Source organism: Onychostruthus taczanowskii, unplaced genomic scaffold, assembly GCF_017590055.1.
Source record: "Onychostruthus taczanowskii isolate IOZ18803 unplaced genomic scaffold, ASM1759005v1 scaffold7, whole genome shotgun sequence".
NCBI classification, from domain to species: domain Eukaryota; kingdom Metazoa; phylum Chordata; class Aves; order Passeriformes; family Passeridae; genus Onychostruthus; species Onychostruthus taczanowskii.
In genome coordinates, this window is record NW_024504786.1 from 139887 (window position 1) to 159858 (window position 19972).

At 52.5% G+C, this 19972-nt stretch overlaps 1 protein-coding gene across 6 annotated transcripts in view; it reads right to left on the reverse strand.

Moving 5' to 3' along the window:
* The window catches only part of PDE4B (phosphodiesterase 4B), a 134463-nt gene that overhangs the window by 7396 nt on the left and 107095 nt on the right, over positions 1-19972 (reverse strand). For 5 of the 6 annotated variants that reach the window (XM_041421224.1, XM_041421225.1, XM_041421227.1 and 2 more), the window contains 6 exons: positions 19709-19821; positions 4729-4822; positions 1257-1435; positions 779-877; positions 484-648; positions 143-242 (listed from right to left, as the gene is read on the reverse strand). In XM_041421224.1, coding sequence (XP_041277158.1) covers positions 143-242; positions 484-648; positions 779-877; positions 1257-1435; positions 4729-4822; positions 19709-19821 — 750 coding nt within the window. Of the gene's footprint in view, positions 1-142; positions 243-483; positions 649-778; positions 878-1256; positions 1436-4728; positions 4823-17139; positions 17313-19708; positions 19822-19972 lie in introns of those variants that run through there. The other variant, XM_041421230.1, reaches the window with a different exon arrangement.

The window sequence follows — 19972 nt, forward strand, 5'->3', positions numbered from 1 at the left end:
GCTTGAGTCCAAAATGTCTCACTCCTTTACTGCACCATATTTTGAGAGGGCAGCACAGCTTGCAAGTTGTCATTTGTGGCATGTAAAAAGCATTCCCATTGCTCTCAGGGTGAAATTCTGAGAGATTCAGAACAAAACTCACTTGTGTTAATCAGGAATTGATTGGAGACCCCGGGGTGATCCACATCATGGATTGCAGCTGCAAAAATGGCAGCGAGGATTTCCAGGTCCGTGAAGACAGCCTAGGATGGAAAAACAGGAGCTAGTCAGAGGGGTTTTACCTCTCAGCAGCTGGGGAAGCTGATTGAGGAGAACAAATTGTGCTGTTTCAATTGGTTTTATGGGACAAGGCACTGCAGAAAGGTGAAGGTGAGACAGAGATCCCCCATGCTGAGATTTCCTAAGGATGGAGGCGAAGGGAGCGCTCGGAAGAGCCACCAGTGCCCACCCCACATTGAAAACCAAGCCAGGCAGGGCACTCACATCCAGGGCAGGGGTGGAGAGCAGCACATGGGTGGACTGGGCCACGTCAGCAGCGTGCAGGCTGTTGTGGTAGGCCACATCTGAGTGGTAGTGGTCCTCCAGGGTCATCATGTACGTCACGAACGTGTCCGACGAGATCTTGAAGGTTTTCAGCAGGTCCCGCTCCTGAGGGAGCAGAGCACAAACACCCAGCTGAGTGCCAGCTCAGGCTGGAGCAGGCAGGGAAGCAGAGGGGAATGAGACACGAGAACAAAGCTGGAAGCAGCAGGGAAGCCTGCACTGCAGGAACACACACCTGGAATATGGCGTACATGATGCAGGTGAGCGGCCGGTTGTGGGAATACCTGGCCACGTTGAAGATGTTGAGGCCCCACTTATTCAGGTCTTCCAGTTCCTTTGGAGAGCACCAAAAAATAATGGTTTGAATGGTTTTCCAGGCAATTCTGCAGTCCCCAAAAAGTTCACAAATATGCAAACGTAATGGTGATTTTAATTATGTAAGTGCTGTACGTGTGAGCTCAGTGAACACAGAGTAACTGTGAAGGGCTGATTTTGTGCTTCATAATTGCTCTCCTCAGCCTTCATCACCTTTTTTTCTTTTTATTTCAGGGCTACTTTCATGTGTTTTTAAGCATAAAATATGCTCTTGAGGCTATCATCAATTACAGCATTTCTAATGGCCACATCACTTCAGGGATACTAATTCCAAGGGGGAGCAATCCATTCTATTCCCAGCTTCCAGATTCTCCCAGAAGAGCAGGAATCTCCCCTACCTTGGCCAGGTGATCTTCCTTCTCTGTCTTCACCCCAAACCGTGAGATGCTGGTGTTGTTTAAGCTCGAGCTGTGCATGAGTTTCTTCACCCCGCTGATCTGTGTCATGAGCTGCTGCTTTTTCTTCTTCTCCCTGTCCTTCTGGGTGGGAGAAGGAATCTCCACATCGTTCTGCTTGTCTGGAACAGAGCAGGGGGAAATGAGTCAGCACAACGTGAGCTCCCAGCACATCCCCCAGAATCAGCCCTCGAGCTGCTGCCTCTGCTCCCCACTTCAACCCAGGGGGTTTTCTCATTTTGGGATCCAAAAATAATAATAAAAAAAAACAGTTACACAAGCTCTGGTTGCTCTCTTGCAGCCACTGTGTGGTTTGGGGACACTGGACACATCCAGGAATGTCTCTCTGTGCATGGATGTGGCACTTGGGGACAAGGATTAGTGCTGGACCCCATGAACTCCAACCTAAACAATTCTGTGATTTTCCATGCCTGAAAGGCACCAGCTTCTCCTTGGGCATGAATCCCAATTAGTTTTATTCTCTATTTGCAGAAAATAAAAGATACGTTCAAACAACACACTTTTTTCCTGAATAAGGTAAAACCACATCTATTTTCACTTTTTAGGGTCAATACCCCCTGCTCTTAAAACCAGTAACAAATGGGTGTCACTGATTTATTAAAGATTTTTCCCTAACAATTATGTATGGAATAACATCCAAAGCACGTTGCCATTCTCAGGGACAATCACAGTTTTAGTGCACGTGAAGAGGGCCCAAACCTGGCTGTGGAGATGTGTTCAGCAAATAAATAAATCTCAAAACCAGGTGGTATTCACTGCCCTACAGCTGATTCATTAAAGCACAGGTCTGGCGGCTCATTACTTCCATCCAAACCATTTCTCATGGATTTTACCACAACCTCTGAACACCTTCAGGACCTCCAGAGGGACGAGGCTTCCAGACAGGAGTTGCTTTTGCCTGGGCTTAATTAAACCCCTGTGAAACCCCAAGCAGCAGCAGCAGCAATTAGGAAAGGAGTCATTATTCACAGCACAGCCGGGCTGACATCACAGGGTGTTCCCTGGATTTTGCTGAACCACCGATGGACTTTCCTCTCCATAATCTCCTTAGCAGTGACTAAGGCAGCATCAAATGGCCATTCTGGAGCAGAAATCCCTGATTTGTTGCTCAGTGTCCCACGGGGGGGGGCAGTGCCCTCGGGAGGAGCGTGTGACCCACGGGCAGTGGGACGGTCCCTCTGACGTGGTGTGGAACCTCTGCTGCTCCTCTCTGACCTTCCCAGCCCTGTCCCTGCTGGGAATGCAGGGCTGGACCCTCTGCTCCTTCTTGGAGCCTTCCCAGCCCGTTTCATCATGGAATTACAGAATAAATTGGGATGGGAGGGAGCTTCAAGATCATCTGGTTCCACCCCCTGCCATGGCAGGGACACTTTCACTGTCCCAGGCTGCTCCAGCCTGGCCTTGAGCACTGCCAGGGGTGTTGGGCACCCTGTGCCAGGGCCTCATCCCCTCCACAGGGAGGAATTCCTGCCCAATATTCCATCCATCCCTGCCCTCTGGCAGTGGGAAAGAATTCCCTGTGTCCTGTCCCTCCTTGTCCTGATAAAATCAAAAGGCTGAATGAAGTCACATGATCTGGGTTTAATATCTCGGAATTACCCCCACCTTTGGAGATAAAGGAGTGACCTACCCACACATTTCTTTTTGTTTGTTTGTTCAACCTCCTCATTTGCAGACTCCTGTTATTTTGGGCGTTCATTTAATTTAATTAAATTTTAGGAAGGAAAAAATGAATTCATAAAACCCACACCAGCACAACTTCCTGAAACAACTGACAATCCTTTTAAAAGCTTCCCTCATTTTTTTTGAAGATGAGCAATCAGGCTGGAGAGCCTGTCCCCCTCAGCAGTGCCAGGCCCTGAGTGGCCTCACACAGGGATGTCACTGTCACCAGGCATGGGAATGGACAGAGCCTTGTCCAGCCCTGCCAGGGGACATGGAGCTGCCTGAGCATGGGAAGAGCAGGAATTCAGACCTGGAGCTGCTGGAGCCAGGCTGGGAGAGCTGGGGGTGCTCACCTGGAGAGGAGAAGGATCCAGGGAGAGCTCAGAGCCCCTGGCAGGGCCTGGAGGGGCTCCAGGAGAGCTGGAGAGGGACTGGGGACAAGGCATGGAGGGACAGGACACAGGGAATGGCTGTGAGCTGCAAGTGGGAAAGTTTAGATGGATATTGGAAAGGAATTCCTGGCTGTGAGGTTGAGCAGGACCTGGAATAGAATTTGCCCCTGGATCCCTGGCAGTGCCCAAGGCTGGGCTGGATGGGGCTTGGAGCAGGGACAGTGGGAGGTGTCCCTGCCATGGCAGGGGTGGCACTGGATGATCCTTATGGTCCTTCCCAACCCAAACCAATCTGGAATTCCGTGAAAAAAACAACCCCAGCAGCAGCTCTGGCTCATCAGCCCCTGCTGGGATTCAGGCTCCATTAACCTGAGTGTTTGTGGGGTTTGTTTTTGGTTGCCACATTGGCAATTCCTGCTCCACACTCACATGGCTGCTGGGCAGAGCTGACCACCTGCCAAATCCCTGGATTAGCCCCTCAGTGCATCCCAGTCCAGCCCTATTCCCTCCCTGCTTGAATTCACACTCTGGGTTCAGCTGAGCAACAAAATCAATGCATCCACACAAAGCAGCTCCAAACTTCCATGGATTATTAATGCTGTCGAGGGTCCTAAATGCAGGCAGCAGTTCCAGCTGCAGCTGGATATTGGAATCACTTTAAAACCCTTAATGGGAATAATTGCGTGTCACACAGGGAACGCATTCCGGCCGTTCCAGCCTGGGGGAATGAATCCCCAGCACCCACAGCACGCAGCCTCTGGAGCTGTTGGGTTCAGGGATGTCCATAAACATGAAGCTCCTCATTTCAGAAGCAAACGGTCACAAATCCTGAATCAGTTTCTTGAGAAAATCCCATTAGTTCTAACAAATGTTGACGCGGAGGATTCATTCATGTCTGTGGAGCTGTGAGCTCCTACAGAATGAATGAAATGCAAAATATTCCCTTTTCTTTCTGACTTCTGGTGCAAAACGAGCAGATTTACACAAATGAATGGATAAAACTTCGGGGATGATTTAATCTGAGCCCCATCTCCGAAGGGAAGGCGCAGCTGAGCGAGGCAGTGGTTGCAGCTGGCCCGGGGTGACTTTGTCCTTTCCATAAGGTCACCACAAAAACCAGCGTTGCATAAGGCAGCCACCACGGAATCCTCCCAGAAACATCCCCAGAAACATCCCGAGGCTCGGGAAGGAATTCCTCTTATCCAAGCACCATTTTCCCCCTCCCCGCAGCCCTTTGAAAGTGAAAACCCCAAGAGGGAAGCTGTGAATGGGGGCAGCGGGGCTGCCCTTAAGCCTTCCCTGAGCCCCCAAAAAGCAGCTGGGGATGCATTCCTTACCCAGGAAAGTGTTGGAAATGTACTCGGACACTTGGTTGCCGGAGCGGCTCATCTCGGACAGGTGGGTGAGCTCCCGGTTCAGCATCCTCTTGAACTGCGAGGGGGAGAGCACAGGAAAATGGCATTTTTATGGAATCCTCTCCCAAATCCACACCGCGGTAGCACGGGAGACTCCCCCAACACGCAGGATCCCGGGGATATTTGGGATGGAGTCGGCGACAGATGGTTTCATTTCCACCCTGCTCGGCATCACCGTGACTGGGTATTTCTTTTCAGCCCACGGAAATAATTTCCTCTAAAGATGCTCGTTAGTTGCTACTGTCACAAACGAGGAGAGAACGATTCAGATAAACCACTCTGAAAGCTCAGATTTTTATCTCAGGTTGAGATTCCTCACCCCTAAACCTTCTTTTGTTCTGGATTTTCTAGATTTGCTCCATTTTGTATCAAATAGCTGCATACCCAGAGGAGAAGTATGCCCTAAATCTGAAGATCATACAGCAAAATGTGGGATTCGGGCATGATTCCCTTAGATATTCATGCTGAGATCCTGCTGATTTTATAATCCAGCATTTTCACTGCTGCATCATTTTTACCTGCAACACCCAATTCCCCCCAAAAATGACATCCATGGATTCTGCATGCACACTACACACATGACTAGCCAAAACACACTGAAATCAGCATTTTTAAAGCATATTTTCCTCACAGAGGCTTTCTCCTAGCAATACAGCACAAAAAAAAAAAAGAAAAAAAAAAGCCGTTAATAATTCGGTAATTAATAATCCTTCAGGAATTAAACCCACCTTAATGTAACCCCAAGACACGGATAACAAATAATTAGCTTCAGGCATTTTGGAAAGCTCCTGGCAAGCCAGCACAAATCCTCCCGAAGAAATCGCCGCTCCGACGGGAGAGGAGCCTTCCCCAATCCCAAAAATTCAGCGTTCATCCGAGGCAGAGATCCCGCAAGAAGCGGCAGCCTCTAATCCCAGCCTAAACCCAGCCTGGCGGCGCATCCTCCGGGCTGCCCGTGGGTGGGTGCGAGGGATGAGATCCGGGAATGCACAAAGGAAAGGGGGAATTGATCCGCACGGATCCAGCCGCGTGCTGGGAAGCGCTGGGCAGACTGGGATCAGCTCCTGGAGGGGCTCCCCGCTCCGCAGGAGCCCGGCTCAGCTGAGCCGCGCCAGGGAAGTGATGCTGATTTAGCCAGCTCTGCTAACACAGCCATGTTTTATGGGAAAATTAAAATGGAGGAAGCTCCGGGAATATTTCAATGAGGAAAAAGCAAGCGGCGGTCTCCTCTCCGTTCCTGCTTTGCTTTAATGCTATTCCCTACAGGGGCTTTCAAAATATTCCCGGCTGGATTTTTAAAAGGGTTTTTCACATTTTCAGCGTGATCGGGTTTTTCCTCCTCTGTGGTAAAGGGCAAACTGCAGCAATGCAGCAAAATGTCCCTTTACAAACTGAAATACCCTTCAGATAAGGGGTATTAAAACTAACCACCTTAAATCTGTAACTGCAATTCATAAATTCATACATTCATTCTTAAAAGGATGCATCTGTCGTGTCCCTGCCCAAGGCAGGGGGAGGAACGAGATGAGCTTTAAGGTCCTTCCCAACCCCAGCCATTCTGTCATTCACAATCCAGATTTCAATATTTAATCACTTCTGCAGTTTTTGTTTCAAACAGACGAGCAATCCCTTTAGGAGGAAGCTGGAGCTGTCCTTGACACGGAACCCAAAGAAAATCCCCTTGTGCCGTGCTCCCAGCACGGGATCAGTGGGATGTGCAGCTCTCCCGCTGCTCAGGACGTCCTTGGCGATTGTGCCGGGAACACAGCACACGCCAGAGGCCAGGATTCCCAAAATAAAAGGGCCATCTTTGTTGTGAAACCCTCTCCCGTCTCCAGCTGCCTTCCCAGCCCCTCCTGGGGTGGTGGCACGAGGCTGCCCCGCGTGCTGAGGGACACGTGAGGCGTGGGCACAGCCCAAAATCCTGGTCCTGCTCCCTCTGACAGCCCCGGCTGGCCAAGGCACGGCTCCAGCACGTCCAGATGGGATTCCAGCAGAGCAAGTTGTGACCCATCTGCTCCTCTCCTGAAATTCAAGATGGGCAGAGGTGGGAAGCTGATGGCACCTCCCTTTCACTTGTGCAGCCCAAAGGTGGGGTGTGACCTGCTGGGACAATGCCACCTCTGTCCCTGCTGTCCCCTCCCACAGCAACCTGCCAGTGCCACAGAAACAGGGAATCCTGGAATGCCTTGGCTTGGAAAGAGCCTTAAATCCCACCCAGTGCCACCCTGCCATGGCAGGGACACCTCCCACTGCCCCAGGCTGCTCCAGCCTGGCCTTGGGCACTGCCAGGGATCCAGGGACAGCCACAGCTGCTCTGGCACCCTGTGCCTGGGCCTGCCACCCCTCACAGCCAGGAATTCCTTCCCAATATCCCATCCAGCCCCACTCTCACCATCACACAGTGAGACCTCACATCCCAGGTAAGACAAGCAGCTTAAATCCTCTCCCACAGGATACAGGAAGGATTGGGATGTGAAGGCTGGCATCCCACGGGATGCAGGAAGGATTGGGATGTGAAGGCTGGCATCCCACGGGATGCAGGAAGGATTGGGATGTGGAGGATGGCATCCCACGGGATGCAGGAAGGATTGGGATGTGAAGGCTGGCATCCCACGGGATGCAGAAAGGATTGGGATGTGAAGGCTGGCATCCCATGGGGTACAGGAAGGATTGGGATGTGAAGGCTGGCATCCCACGGGATGCAGGAAGGATTGGGATGTGAAGGCTGGCATCCCACGGGATGCAGGAAGGATTGGGATGTGAAGGCTGGCATCCCACGGGATGCAGGAAGGATTGGGATGTGGAGGGTTCTGCCTGCCCAGGAACACATCCCACAGCACTGTGCCATGGATTTTGTCCCACGGGTCCCCACTCCACCTCCTGCCAGCCAGGAGGCACAGAGCCCTTTTGAAAAGCCCCGCAGGGGCTCGGGGAGCGGCAGGAGGGGCTGCGGGGTGGGAGGGAGCCCTGACCCCATCCCTGCTCCCGGTGACGTCCGTGCGGAGCAGCAGCAGCAGCAGCAGGGACACGTGAGCCTCCCACAGCCTGACAGCCCAGCATGTGCTGCAGCATCTCCCTGCAGCCAGGCATTCTCGGGCACCAGGAAATCACCGTCAGCAGGCAGCGATCACACCAACCACTTCTCATCTCCGGCCTTTCCTCACAATGGCCCCTTTCAGGTCAACGAGCCCGGTGCTGGTGGACAAACAGCTGATAAAAATGTCTTTACCTCACAAGTGGCCTCACAAGGCACAAAGGGCGGCCACTGCCTTCCCACAGAGGCACACAGCGATTAAGTGGCCGCCACAAGGTCACCCGAGGCATCTGCAGCAGGGAAAAGAATCCTCGGGATTCCGGTATCCCATCTGGAAGCAGGAATCTGCCCCCCACAGCCTGAATCTCCCTCACTTTTCCAGCCCTTTAATCAGCAGCCTTTTATAAACACGGGCAGCAGAACCACAGCACTGCTGGAAGGACTGCGAGGGTCAAACCCGGAGCTGTGGGAATTCCCACAGGATTTGCAAACTTTATTGGGATTTGTCACCCCAGCGATGCTGGCACCTAGCAGGATTTACTTTATCACACACCCCCCCTTCCAAAACCGCCGAGGCAGCCCGGGTGTTCCACTGCTCGTGGCGGGTTTTTGGGATTTTTCCTGGATGCCAGGAGCGGCGCTGCTTCCCGGGAATTGCTCTGCAGGGAGCAGGCAGGCTGCTGCCTCTGCAGGGATCAATGCCTTATGTCATGTGCAACCCCCCTGGAGCAACCCCGACCTTAAATCCGTGCGACAGCGGCGGGGAAAACAAACAGATTGCAGGGAGCGAGGAGAAAATTCCAAGCGGAGCAAACGCAGGGCTCGGGGCTTTGGAGAGCGCGCTGCAATTACGGTACCGCCGGCGGCCACGCCGTAATTACGGTAATGCCCATCTGCGGCACGGCCCCGTGCCGCTATTTTCATTAATTTTCGTAATTAATAATCATCCCCGCCCCTTTTCCAAAGGAAATTAGCACTGATAAACTCACCAGGAGATGGGATTTAGGAGTGTAGGGATGAGGAGGGGATGCTCACCCCAGATCCGGGGGTTTTCCCTTAAAAAGGAAAAAATCAGGAAATGCTCAGGGCTCCTTTCCCTCCACCCCAAACTCTGACCACAGGACCATGCAATTAACGCCTCTAATGATGGGAGGAGTGCAGATAACACCAATAAAGATCGAGCCCAGGTGCCATTTTCCACATCCAAAGGCACAGCCAAGGATCCCAGCTGGCCTGGAAGCATCTGGAGCCCCGGCATCGCGTGGAGCTTTCCTGTTTTGCCCGCTCTGAAGCAACTGCAGAACTCATCTGCACCAAATTAAGTCTCCCTGAACTGAATCATTCCTGGATTACCAGCAGTGACCCTGTTCCATGCATGCTGTTCTCCAGGGAATCACAGCTCCTTCCCAGCTCCCTTCCAGCCGTGCAGGCAGGTGGGAATTTCCCTGATTACCAGCGGCAAAGTTCACTCCCAGCTCCTCTCCTGCTGCCCACGGCAAACCCTCCCTGCTCAGGGCTTCTCCCCACCTTTATTCCTTTGCTGAGCTCTGGTTCCAGACATGGAAATCCTGGGTGAGGGATCCTGGAGCCACTTGGCATCTGTCCTGTCACCCCATCCTAACCTAAAAATGTGCTTCATTTTTCTGCAGAGGAAGAAAATTTGGCCTAATTTATGATCGAATTTGACAGATTTAGGGGTGCAACCATACTGGGGGGTGCAGGGTGACCCCACCATGACCTTCCAGGGCAGGAGAGCTGGAGAGGGACTGGGGACAAGGCCTGGAGGAACAGGGGATGGCTGTGAGCTGAAAGAAGGTAAATTTAGATGGGATACTGAGAAGGAATTCCTGGCTGGGAGGGTGGGCAGGCCCTGGAATAGAATTCCCAGAGCAGCTGTGGCTGCCCCTGGATCCCTGGCTGTGCCCAAGGCCAGGCTGGACACTGGGGTTTGGAGCAGCCTGGGATGGTGGGATGAGATGGGCTTTGAGATCCCTCCCAACCCAAACCAGTCCAGGATTCCATGATATGACCCCGATGGGAACTGGGAAAACCCCCCCGATGACTTAGTGTGGAAATTCCCTCTTTTCTGGCTCGTTATGGAAAGAACAGCTCTGTTCCTCTCCTGGGGAGGGCACTGAAGAAGCACCCACAGCCCATCCCGACTCCAGGGATGGATCCTGCTGCTGTTCCTGTTCCCGTTCCCTCTGGAGTTTGGAGAGGTGCTCCTGGCGCAGCACAGGGAGAAGAATAAAGACAGCAGCAGGGATCTGCTGCTGATGGAAACCCTTTGAAGTGGATTTAGCCCAGCTGGGGTTCCCCGAGGCCAGGAGTCCTTATGCAAAGAGGCTGCCGAAACCCGGGCGATGCGGAGATAAAAGAGCAGCTGGGATGCAGGAGAGGCTCTGCAGAGAGGGATCCTGGCCCGCACTTTGATGGAGGAATCTCGCTGCAGATCTCCGCTGTTTATCAACTCCGTTCCCGACCCACCCTCGTGACGCAGAGCTCCCACCCCCGAGAGATCCCCGAGGAAAAGGGTCCGTGGGCTCGGGGCTGCTTTCGCTCAGGCAGCCGGGCTCATCCTCCCCGCTTAATTACCCGGGTAATTAGTGCAGCGCAGAGGCGCAATTAGACCTTGGTGGGACTGCGTGGAGCGGCTCTTCTCCCGGGATTCGCCGGGCTCTGGGAGCCGGGGAGAGCCGCCCCTCACCTGCCCCAGCCCCGTCGGAAATGATTTACACCCAGGAGGGAAATTACTCATGCGAGCCATCGCAGCGGGAGCAGACAGGGAGTGTGGAATGCTTTTGTCTGGGATGGGCATGGATGCGACACTCCACTCCCGGTTAAAAAAAAATGGGGTTAATGCCACCCCGCCGAAGGAATATTTGTTGTTTGCCCAACCCTCTCTTCCTGACATCCCATTCCTCCAAACCACACTCCTGGGTTTTGGAATCGCGGAGCATTTCTTCGAAAGTCTGGAAGCCAAGAGTTAAAATTCCTGGGTTTGGAGCAGCAGCCGCCCCGCTTATCTGTGTTTTCCTGCTGTTACATCACGTACAGAAAGGACCGTGGCAAACAGATTTGTAGCTGTCCTTGTTACTTCATAATTCCCATCGATTTTCCTTCCTAGGTACTCCATGGAGAATGATGGGAGGTGCATTTAATGCTTAAACAAGAAAAAAAAAAAAAAAAAAAAAAAGAAAAAAAAAGAAAAAACAAAACCAAAAGCGAAGTTTAGCATTTCCACTAAACAGCACAAAAGGAGAAAGAAGTTTTCAGCCACATTTCAATGCCTGGAGAAAAGTGGAATGGTTGCAGTCAACTATCAGTCATTAAAAAAAATCAAATTTCTTTTGCAGCTCTTTCTAGTTCTTATTTCCTAAAACAATATCGCGTTTAATGCGCTAGAAACTCTTTTTAATGAGATACAAAGTACTATTTGTTTTTTGGGGGTTTTTTTGTTTTCCCTTCAGCTGATTTTGGAAACCCAAAAGTAAACACAGGCTTATGAAATCTCCAATTTCACATCAAAGCAGCCTTGATTTATAGAGATGTTCAAAGGAAGACTTTAAAGGAGCAACATCATGACCAACTTGTTGGCCTGATGTTATTAGAATAATTTAGAAATCCACAATGTAAATGTTGATAAATAAATAGCAGGTTGCCATAAATCAGCATGTGGCTGCTCATGAAAGCGAGAACATCTATCTGATGTAGACAGAACAATATTCAGATTTTCCCCCCCGCGAAGTTTAGCATTTCTGAGAGCGGCAGAACCTCCCTTGGGTGGGACGGGATTTACGCAACACGGGGCTTTAAAAAAGTGATGAATTGGGAGCTGGAGCTGAGCGTTCGCAGCACTGGGGCATTTCCAGCTCGTTTCCAGCCAAATGAGACTCGAAATATGCAAATTGCTCCCAATGCCGGAAAGGAAAAACTCCCTGCAGGAGCCTGCCCAAGGAAAGCGCCGGGGTTCCTGCTGCTCCACAGCCAGAGTGGATTGCTCCATTCCCGAGAACTCCGGGTGTTACTCAGCGCTGAGGGAGGAAAATCCCCCTCGGCCGCCGCGGGGAAGGGCCCAGGTCACGGAGAAAGCAGCGCTGTGCTTCCCTGGAAACCCGTGTGTCATGTGTGGGCAAGGTGTGGGATGGGGCTGGCACCTGGAGAAATCCCCGAGTGCCCTGCGGGGCCGGATCTGCTCCTGCCTGCTCCTGGAACCCCTGGATCCCAGTCCTGGAGAGTCCAACACTGCTGTCCTGGATCCCATCCATGGATCCCAGTCCTGGAGAGTCCAACACTGCTGTCCTGGATCCCATCCATGGATCCCAGTCCCAGAGTGTCCAACATCACTGCCCTGGATCCCAATCCATGGATCCCAGTCCCAGAGTGTCCAACACCACTGCCCATGGATCCCTGTCTCCAACACCACTACCCAAATCCTCAGGCTGGGTTTCCCTTTGTCTGGATTGATGTGAAATAGCAGGACTGGCAGAGTTTAAGATTCCAGAGAAGCCCACACTGGTTTGGGTTGGAAGGAACCTGGAAAACCATCTCCTTCCACCCCTTCCAGCATCCCAGCTGCTCCCAGCCCTGCCCAGCCTGGCCTTGGACAGTTATTTCTCGCTGTGTGATGGGACAAAGGACAGATTGTTGCTCTCCTTGGGTAGAAAAACCTCAGCAGGGAGGTTCGGCCCAGTCTGAAGCTCTGGGATCCTTTGGAGGAAGCTCCGTCTCCTTCCACCCCTTCCAGCATCCCAGCTGCTCCCAGCCCTGCCCAGCCTGGCCTTGGACAGTTATTTCTCGCTGTGTGATGGGACAAAGGACAGATTGTTGCTCTCCTTGGGTAGAAAAACCCCAGCAGGGAGGTTCGACCCAGTCTGAAGCTCTGGGATCCTTTGGAGGAAGCTCCATCCAAAATGCTTTCCCAAAATCCAGAACAGATCTTTCCTACCCAATTCTTTTGGCAGCTATATCTGGAGTGTACAGCTCATCTGGTTGGGTTGTGTATGGATTTCCTCTCTCTCCCCCACTGAAAGGTGCTTTTTGCAACACAAATGGCTCTGCTGGGAGGAAGAAGCACACAAAAGGCACATCCCAGGCCAGGGATGACTCCCCAGACCTGTCCCACCTTTCCCAGAGCTGCATGGTCAGTGCCCACACCAATTTCTCATCCCAGCACTGCTTTTATTCCTCCCTCTAGGGAGAGGTGAGTAAACAAAGGCAGAAACAGGCCAAAACACTCGCTCTGCAATGTCATTTTTAGACTTTCACCAGCTGGAAGAACGCTGGATGTGTGGAGAGCAAAAGGAGACTGAGGAGGAAGGGGAGCTGCTGAGAAGCAGCAGCACAAAAGGCAGACCTCCAGCAGCTCCTTTGTTGACACGAAGGCGATTAAAGAAAGCCCTGACAACATCTGTGAGAGCAGAGAGTGCTGCAGGAGCTGCAGATCTCAGCCCCAAATCTTGTGTCAGTCACACCCCTGCAGACCACAGCGCCGGGGCCTCGATGCCAGAGGAAGCCGAGCGACTGCGTCAGGAGAGCCACAAACCAAAGAGCCAGCCCTGCTCCTCTAAAAACCAGGAGACGCTGGGAATCTGGGGTGGAATAACATGCATTATATCCTCAACCAGAGAAACACCCCCAAAATAACAACTAACAGATTATTTGTCATTTAACAAGAGAGCAATGCAATTAAACATGGGATTTTGCTAATCGTATGAAGCAGCGATTTAAATTTAATTTAAATCTGAATCAAGCTCTGCAGTCATCATTTAGGCAAATTCAGCTGGGGTTTTACCTGAGTAGGAGAACAGGCTTTGGAAAATTCAAATAACTTCGTGCCCTGAGAAGACTTTTCCAAGATGCCTGTGTTGGAAAAAAAAATTCTGGCAACTTTGAATCAACAGAAGTTTGTTTTCTTCAGAAAACATGGGATAAAGAGGGAGTCCTGGGAAGAGGGACTGAAAATCTAGAAGTTGGTGAAGCTCAGCATCCCCACAAAAATGTGGCAGCTGGTCCTGCCAAAATGAAAATGAGCCTAATGCAAGCATCAAACCCATACAGAAGGCACTAATTAATGGAGATAAAATTAAATGAAAACTCCTTCTCACACAGAGATAGGCAAATGCTCCTCAGAATGCTTTTGCTGCCGTTGGCCCAGCTGTGCTAAACCAGCAGCAAGGTGAGGCTCTTCTGGTTTGTTTGCTTTAAGCCAGGCTTTAATCGGGGAAATCTCTCCCTCTCAGAGCTCTGAGGGTGAATCTCCATCCCAAACCATCTCCACAACTTGTCCTGCCTTTGATAACTCGACATCTTTCAATTCACTTCACTTCATGCAAATATTTGGATCAGCCCCGCGGGACACAGCAGGGGAGAAGATGAGGAGTTTGGAGTCAGGCTGTCCACAAAACCACTCAAAACCAGGATGAGGATTAGCACTGCCCTGCAATCCTTCTCAGCTCCTTCATCACGAGTGATGCTGCTCCTCTGGGATGTCACCAGCATCCTTCACTCCAGAGAGGACCCTGCTCCCCACATTTAGTCACTCTCCAGTGCTGCCCTCAGCTCATGATTCATTTTGAACCTGCCTTTGAGCTATTATTTATTTAAGCCCCACCCTGACGTGTTATAACGTAAAAGTCTGAGAATGCTGAACTTATAAAACCCCATCACGTCCCAGGAACACCAGAATTGGGTAAAGGACATGCAGGAAGGTCCTGGGCACTGCTGTGGCTCAGAGGATGGGTGACAGCTCCCCAAAAGGCTCCTGGGGAGAAGGATTTGAACCAAAATCCTACTGCCAAAGCCCTGATCTCTGCACCAGCAGTGGCCAAGGGATCCCCCTTGGATGGGCATTCCCCACACATTTTCCACAACATCCCAAAAGATGGGAAAGCATCCAGCACTCAAAATCCCTTTGTTCCAGGAGGGTATCCCAGATGATGACATTGTCTCCTAATCCTGTCCCCAGGCATCCCACAACCAATGCTGCAGCTTTCCAATATTTCAATTTTTAAAATATCTGAAGCAGTTTAACCAAGATATCTGGACAGACAGCCCAGCGGGCTGGCAAGGATGAAATATCACATTATTAATTATGTATGGCCCCAATATTCCACCCTGCTTTTAGGGCATATTCGACACCCCCAGAATGATTTACTTCAGAGGGCAATAAGCACGGGAGGAGGGCACAGAGAACAGCCACCCTAAAGTCCATTTATGGCGGTGATGAGACTGACACACGGGAGCTGACTGGGACCAAGCTCCCCAAATCCCGAGGGGATTCCAGCCTGGGTCAGAGCCAGCACCCAGCGCTGTTCCCTCCCGATCCAGCAGCTTTCCCTGGCAGCTCCTGCTCACCCCTCCGAGCGCCTGTGTTCCAACCCCGCTCCCGCAGCGCCGGAGGAACGCGGCGCCCTGTCCTCTAGCGCAAGGACATCCCAACAGGGACAAAACCCGCCAGATCACCCCCGGCTGGGGGGAACACCCCCAAACCCAGCCAGAAACCGCTCCTACCTCCTGGAGCATGCCGACGGCGCGGGGTCCTGCTCGGCAGCGGCGGCTGCCCGGCCAGGGAAGGGTTAAAGAGCGACGTCAAAGCGGCGCGATGTGCGCGGGGCGCTGCGGGAGCGGCGCTGCGGGAGCGCGGCCAGCGCGGCCCCGCCGGCCCGGCCGGCGCGCTCCGAGCGCCGCTTCCCCGACGCAAATCGCCGGGAATACCGGCACCGAGCTGGGCTCAGTGATTCATCCCGCCTTGGAAAAACAGGAGACGTGGAAGTGTCTTTGTTCCGCCGGCTGCCGCAGCGAACAAACCTCTCTTTGTGCGGCGATTAAACAAAGGAAGTTCCAGCGCAAAGCCAGGGGAAGACTAAACAGCTCGGCACCACTTAAGGGAAACATCACGTAGCGAGGGGACAGGGCTGGGGGCTGCCGGGCTGGCCGCAGGGAGGGGACGCTGTGCAGCCCGGCACATCCACGGCTGGCACTTGGCCGCGACCTCCAGCGCCAGTTTACATCCATGGCCAGATGTTTATTTAGCCACCCTCTCCCGAAAGCGAGGTGCGGCCTTGCTCCGCTTCTCTGGCCCAAATGCCCTTTGAAACCCGAGCAAAACGAGATGGGTTGTGTTTATCTTGCGGCTCGCAAGCCGGAGAGGAACATGGAGCAGTTGTGCTGCTGTCCCGGGCCGCTAGCTGGACAAGGCTTGAGCTATCCAGGACTTGGGAATAACAGAAACATCTTTAGGAGCTGCAATAAGAGAGTTTAAGGATTTGCAAGGAAGAGTCCTCCAAGTAACAGTTTGGGTAGAGGCAAGGGAGTTTGCAAAGTCATGAGAGGACACCACTCACACTCTGCCTGCTTAAACTTAGAACACCCCCAGAGAGCAGAAATTCTGTTCTCTGGACTCGAGGGACTGCAGGAAGCTCTGAACAAGCCTGGTCTAATTTAAGGAGAGGCAGAGGTGCAGATCAGGTCCACGCAGGTATCTCCATTTGAGCTGCACCCCACACGGACAGGCAGCTCTGCAGAAACAACCCATGCTCTCCATCCCTCCATTTTATGATGTGATGGCCCCATAAAAACCTGGAGCTGGCAAGGCCAGCATTTCAGCTGGGAAAAAGACCTGCTCCTTCTGATAATCCAGGGGATGCACTGAGCACATCCTGCCCCAGATCCCAAATTTGGGACTAGAGCAGGTCCCATCTGCAGCAAAGTGAGGCTAAGGACAGCTGCCTAATGCCAAGGCAGAAAATAGCCCCTTTTTATCATCACTGACTCACAAATCCTTCTGACACAGCAGCTGCCTGAGCTGGAAGCTGGACATGATGATAAATGCAGGAAAAATTGAGTATATACGTAGGAATAATGTAAATAAGGGTGGTTGGGTCTCTCAAGCAGCACTGAGCACCTGCAAGGCTCCTTCCAGTTTATTCTGTGCCAGGGCAAAGCTGCAGGGCCCTATCAAAAGATGTTAGGAAATTCAGTGTTCGGAAAATAAACTCCCTTCACGGCAGCTGCAAACAGGTATTTTTGCAGGTTATTTTTCCCCTCTAAACTAGAAAGATAAGAGCGCTGTGCACGGTTAGCGCTGCAGAGAGCCCGGGCTGGTCTGCACTGGAAATGCATCAGCGCCAGCATCAGAGGGAGCAGCGTTCCCTCCTTGCCAGCTTTCCTCGGGATCCCAGCGGGTGGCACTGCAGGGTCCCCGGGCTCCCTGCTGCCAGCACAGCCCCGCAAGCCGAGCCGCTCATTCCCCGCTCCTCCGGCCGCTAACTCCCGGCTTAACGAGGAATACGCACATGTTTCGAGCGCTGCCTTCCGAACCCCATCAGCTCAAAGCCCGGCTGCCGTCCCGCATGGCTCTTCCCCCTCCGCTGCCTCCTTTTTTTTTTTTTTTTTTTTTTTTTTTGCCGCAGCGCTCCTGAGAATCCCCCTGCGCGCACGGATGCCGAGAGCCTCCCTCTCTGCCTCTCTCGGCGCTGTTGTTGCAACTCTGGATTTTCTAAACTACGTCTGTCAGGAAGGAGACAGGAAATTCGAGTCACACTTGCAACAGCTGTGCCATGCCTACTATCAGGCTCAAATGACGTAGTTTGGCTGGGGTGGCGCGGGGCCAGGAACTGGCGAGAGCGGAGGTCAGGAAGATAGGTCAGTGTTTATTCTGCTGCTGCGCTTGGGAGCATGCCGAGCCGATTTGCTTTCTTCCTATCTAGACTGTTTCTCTTTCCGTTTTTTCTTTAATAACGCGCAGCCCAAGCATCCTGTTTTCAAAACATCTGCCGGCTTTGCTATTTACCGGTGACAAATGGAGATGCCCCGGAGCGGAGCCGGCGCTGGGACGGGATGCTCGGAGAGGGAAGGGCGGCTGCAGCCTCCTCCCGAAGATGCAGGAGCGACCCAGCACTGCCAGACTCCGCACGTTGTCTGCCACCAAATCCCCCAAATCGTCAGGCATTGAAACCAAAGTTTCCAACCCGAAACCGTGCCGTGATTTGTGACAACATTTACAGCTCCACAGCAGAGGCAGGCGAGGTGTGAGGCCATTTTATGCTTCTCTTTCACAGCTGAAAACTGTGAAACTGGAAGTTGACCAAAAAAGCGCAGACATTTCAGAAATGGGTTATGAAAGAACAAAGTTTCAGGAAGTTTTTCTCAAGCCAGCTGCAAGCCATCTGCACCCCGAGTAATCGCAACTTTAAAGTGCTACAAAAGCAATTTAGTTTCACCTTCACGAGGCCAGATTTGTCTGTCAGAAAAAAAAAAAAAAAAAAAAAAAAAAAAAAAAAAAAAAAAAAAAAAAAAAAAAAAAAAAAAACAAGAAATCAGTTTGTGTGCTAAAAAAAAAAAAAAAAAAAAAAAAAAAAAAAAAAAAAAAAAAAAAAAAAAAAAAAAAAGTAACCTCAAATTGAAGGGTGCCGTGTTCACACTGGAGGTGCAGCCTGAACCTGAACCCTCCTCAACCTTCATCCAGGGTTCCCTCAACACAAACTCAAACGAATAAAATAATATTTCTTTCTTGAAAGCTTGGTCTATAAAACTTTTACTGCTTCCTTTGCCCCTGCACATCGTGGTAATCACTACCAAAAGAGGAAGCTGAAACAACACGGGATTTCTTTGCTCAACTTTTTCCCATAAATTCAGTTTCTGATTCAGCATTTCTGATTGCAGTCATTTCCAATTAGGAAAAAGAAAACACCCCAAACCAACAACATCGGGGTGGTGCAGAACTGGGTTTAAAACCATCACAACTGTGCAAGGACGCGGATGCGACGGGCGCTGGGTTGGGAATTTGTGACTGTGACAACTCCAGCGGGCACGGCGGGGCTGGAAGCGTGTCTGGAGCCCTGGAAGAGACAGGAGCGGGCCGGGAGCTGCCAGGCTGGCCCGGGGCTGTGCCCGGGGCTGTGCCCGGCTCCTGCAGCCGCGGGCAGCGGGAGGGGAGAGCCGCCAGGGACGGGCGGGCTCCGGGAGATGCTGGGCTCAGGCGGGCTGGAGCACCAACTCCCAAAAGTTGCTCAGAACTCGCGTTTTGCTCTCTGCTGCGTGTCAGGACACTCCAGGCACTCTGCTCTCCCCCTGCTTCCCTGACTTTAAACATCACGGACTTTTCTAGCTTTATTTCAGCCCTTTATTCTGTGCAGAGAAACTTCACGACTCCCCTCTGGCTCCCAGGAAAGCTCCGCAGAGCAGCAGCCCCCGGAGCCGATTCCCTGTCACCCTCCCTGTCTGCCCACCCTCACCATGTGCCGCCTAGCGATGCCAGCCCAATGCATTAAAAGCAAATTAAAACGTCACCGAAAGCCAAAACAGCCGTAAAATACCGGACCCACAATGTTTACAGTTCGCCGTTATTATTATTAAGCAATGAAGTTAATTGACTTCTGGCGTGGTGATTTGCTAAATGCGGGCGTTTGCAGAGTGTTCCTGCTCATATCGGCTCCGAGGGACCGGCGCTAATTGAAACCTCTTTAATTTTCGGAAATGAGCCTGCGGCAGCGATAGGGCTCTCCACGATATCCTGGATCGCGCCCCCCAGACTATCCCGGACCGCTCGCCCCGATCCATCCCGGATTGCTCTCCCTGATCCATCCCGGATCGTTCTCCTCGATCCATCCCGGATCGCTTTCCCCGATCCATCCCGGATCGCTCTCCCCGATCCATCCCGGATCCATCCCGGACCGCTCTCCCCGCTCCATCCCGGATCATCCCCACGCCATCCTCCGCGAGTTCTCCCGCTCTCGGCCCCTTCACCGCAACTAACTCGGAGCTGCTGTCCCGGACAGACGCGAGGACGGGTCGGGATCAGGCTCAGAGCCCCGCGTCTCTCCGCGTCCCCGTCCCGCATCCCGGCGCCGCACGCGGGCTCACCTTGTTGGATGCCATCTCGCTGACGGAGCGGTAGGTTTGGATGGTCTCCAGCTGATCCAGGCACCAGTCGAGCTCCTCCAGCGTCTCCATGGCCAGCTTCTGGTAGGGCTCCTCTGCGAAGAGGCACACGGACATGTAGTCGGGCTGGCGCTGCGGCCGCCTCTCCATGGCGGGGCCGCCCGAGCCGCCGCCAGCGCTGCCGGAGGTGCCGCTCCGCTCCCTCATCACGCGGCCGCCGCTGCGCTGCCCCGGCCGCCGCCAGCG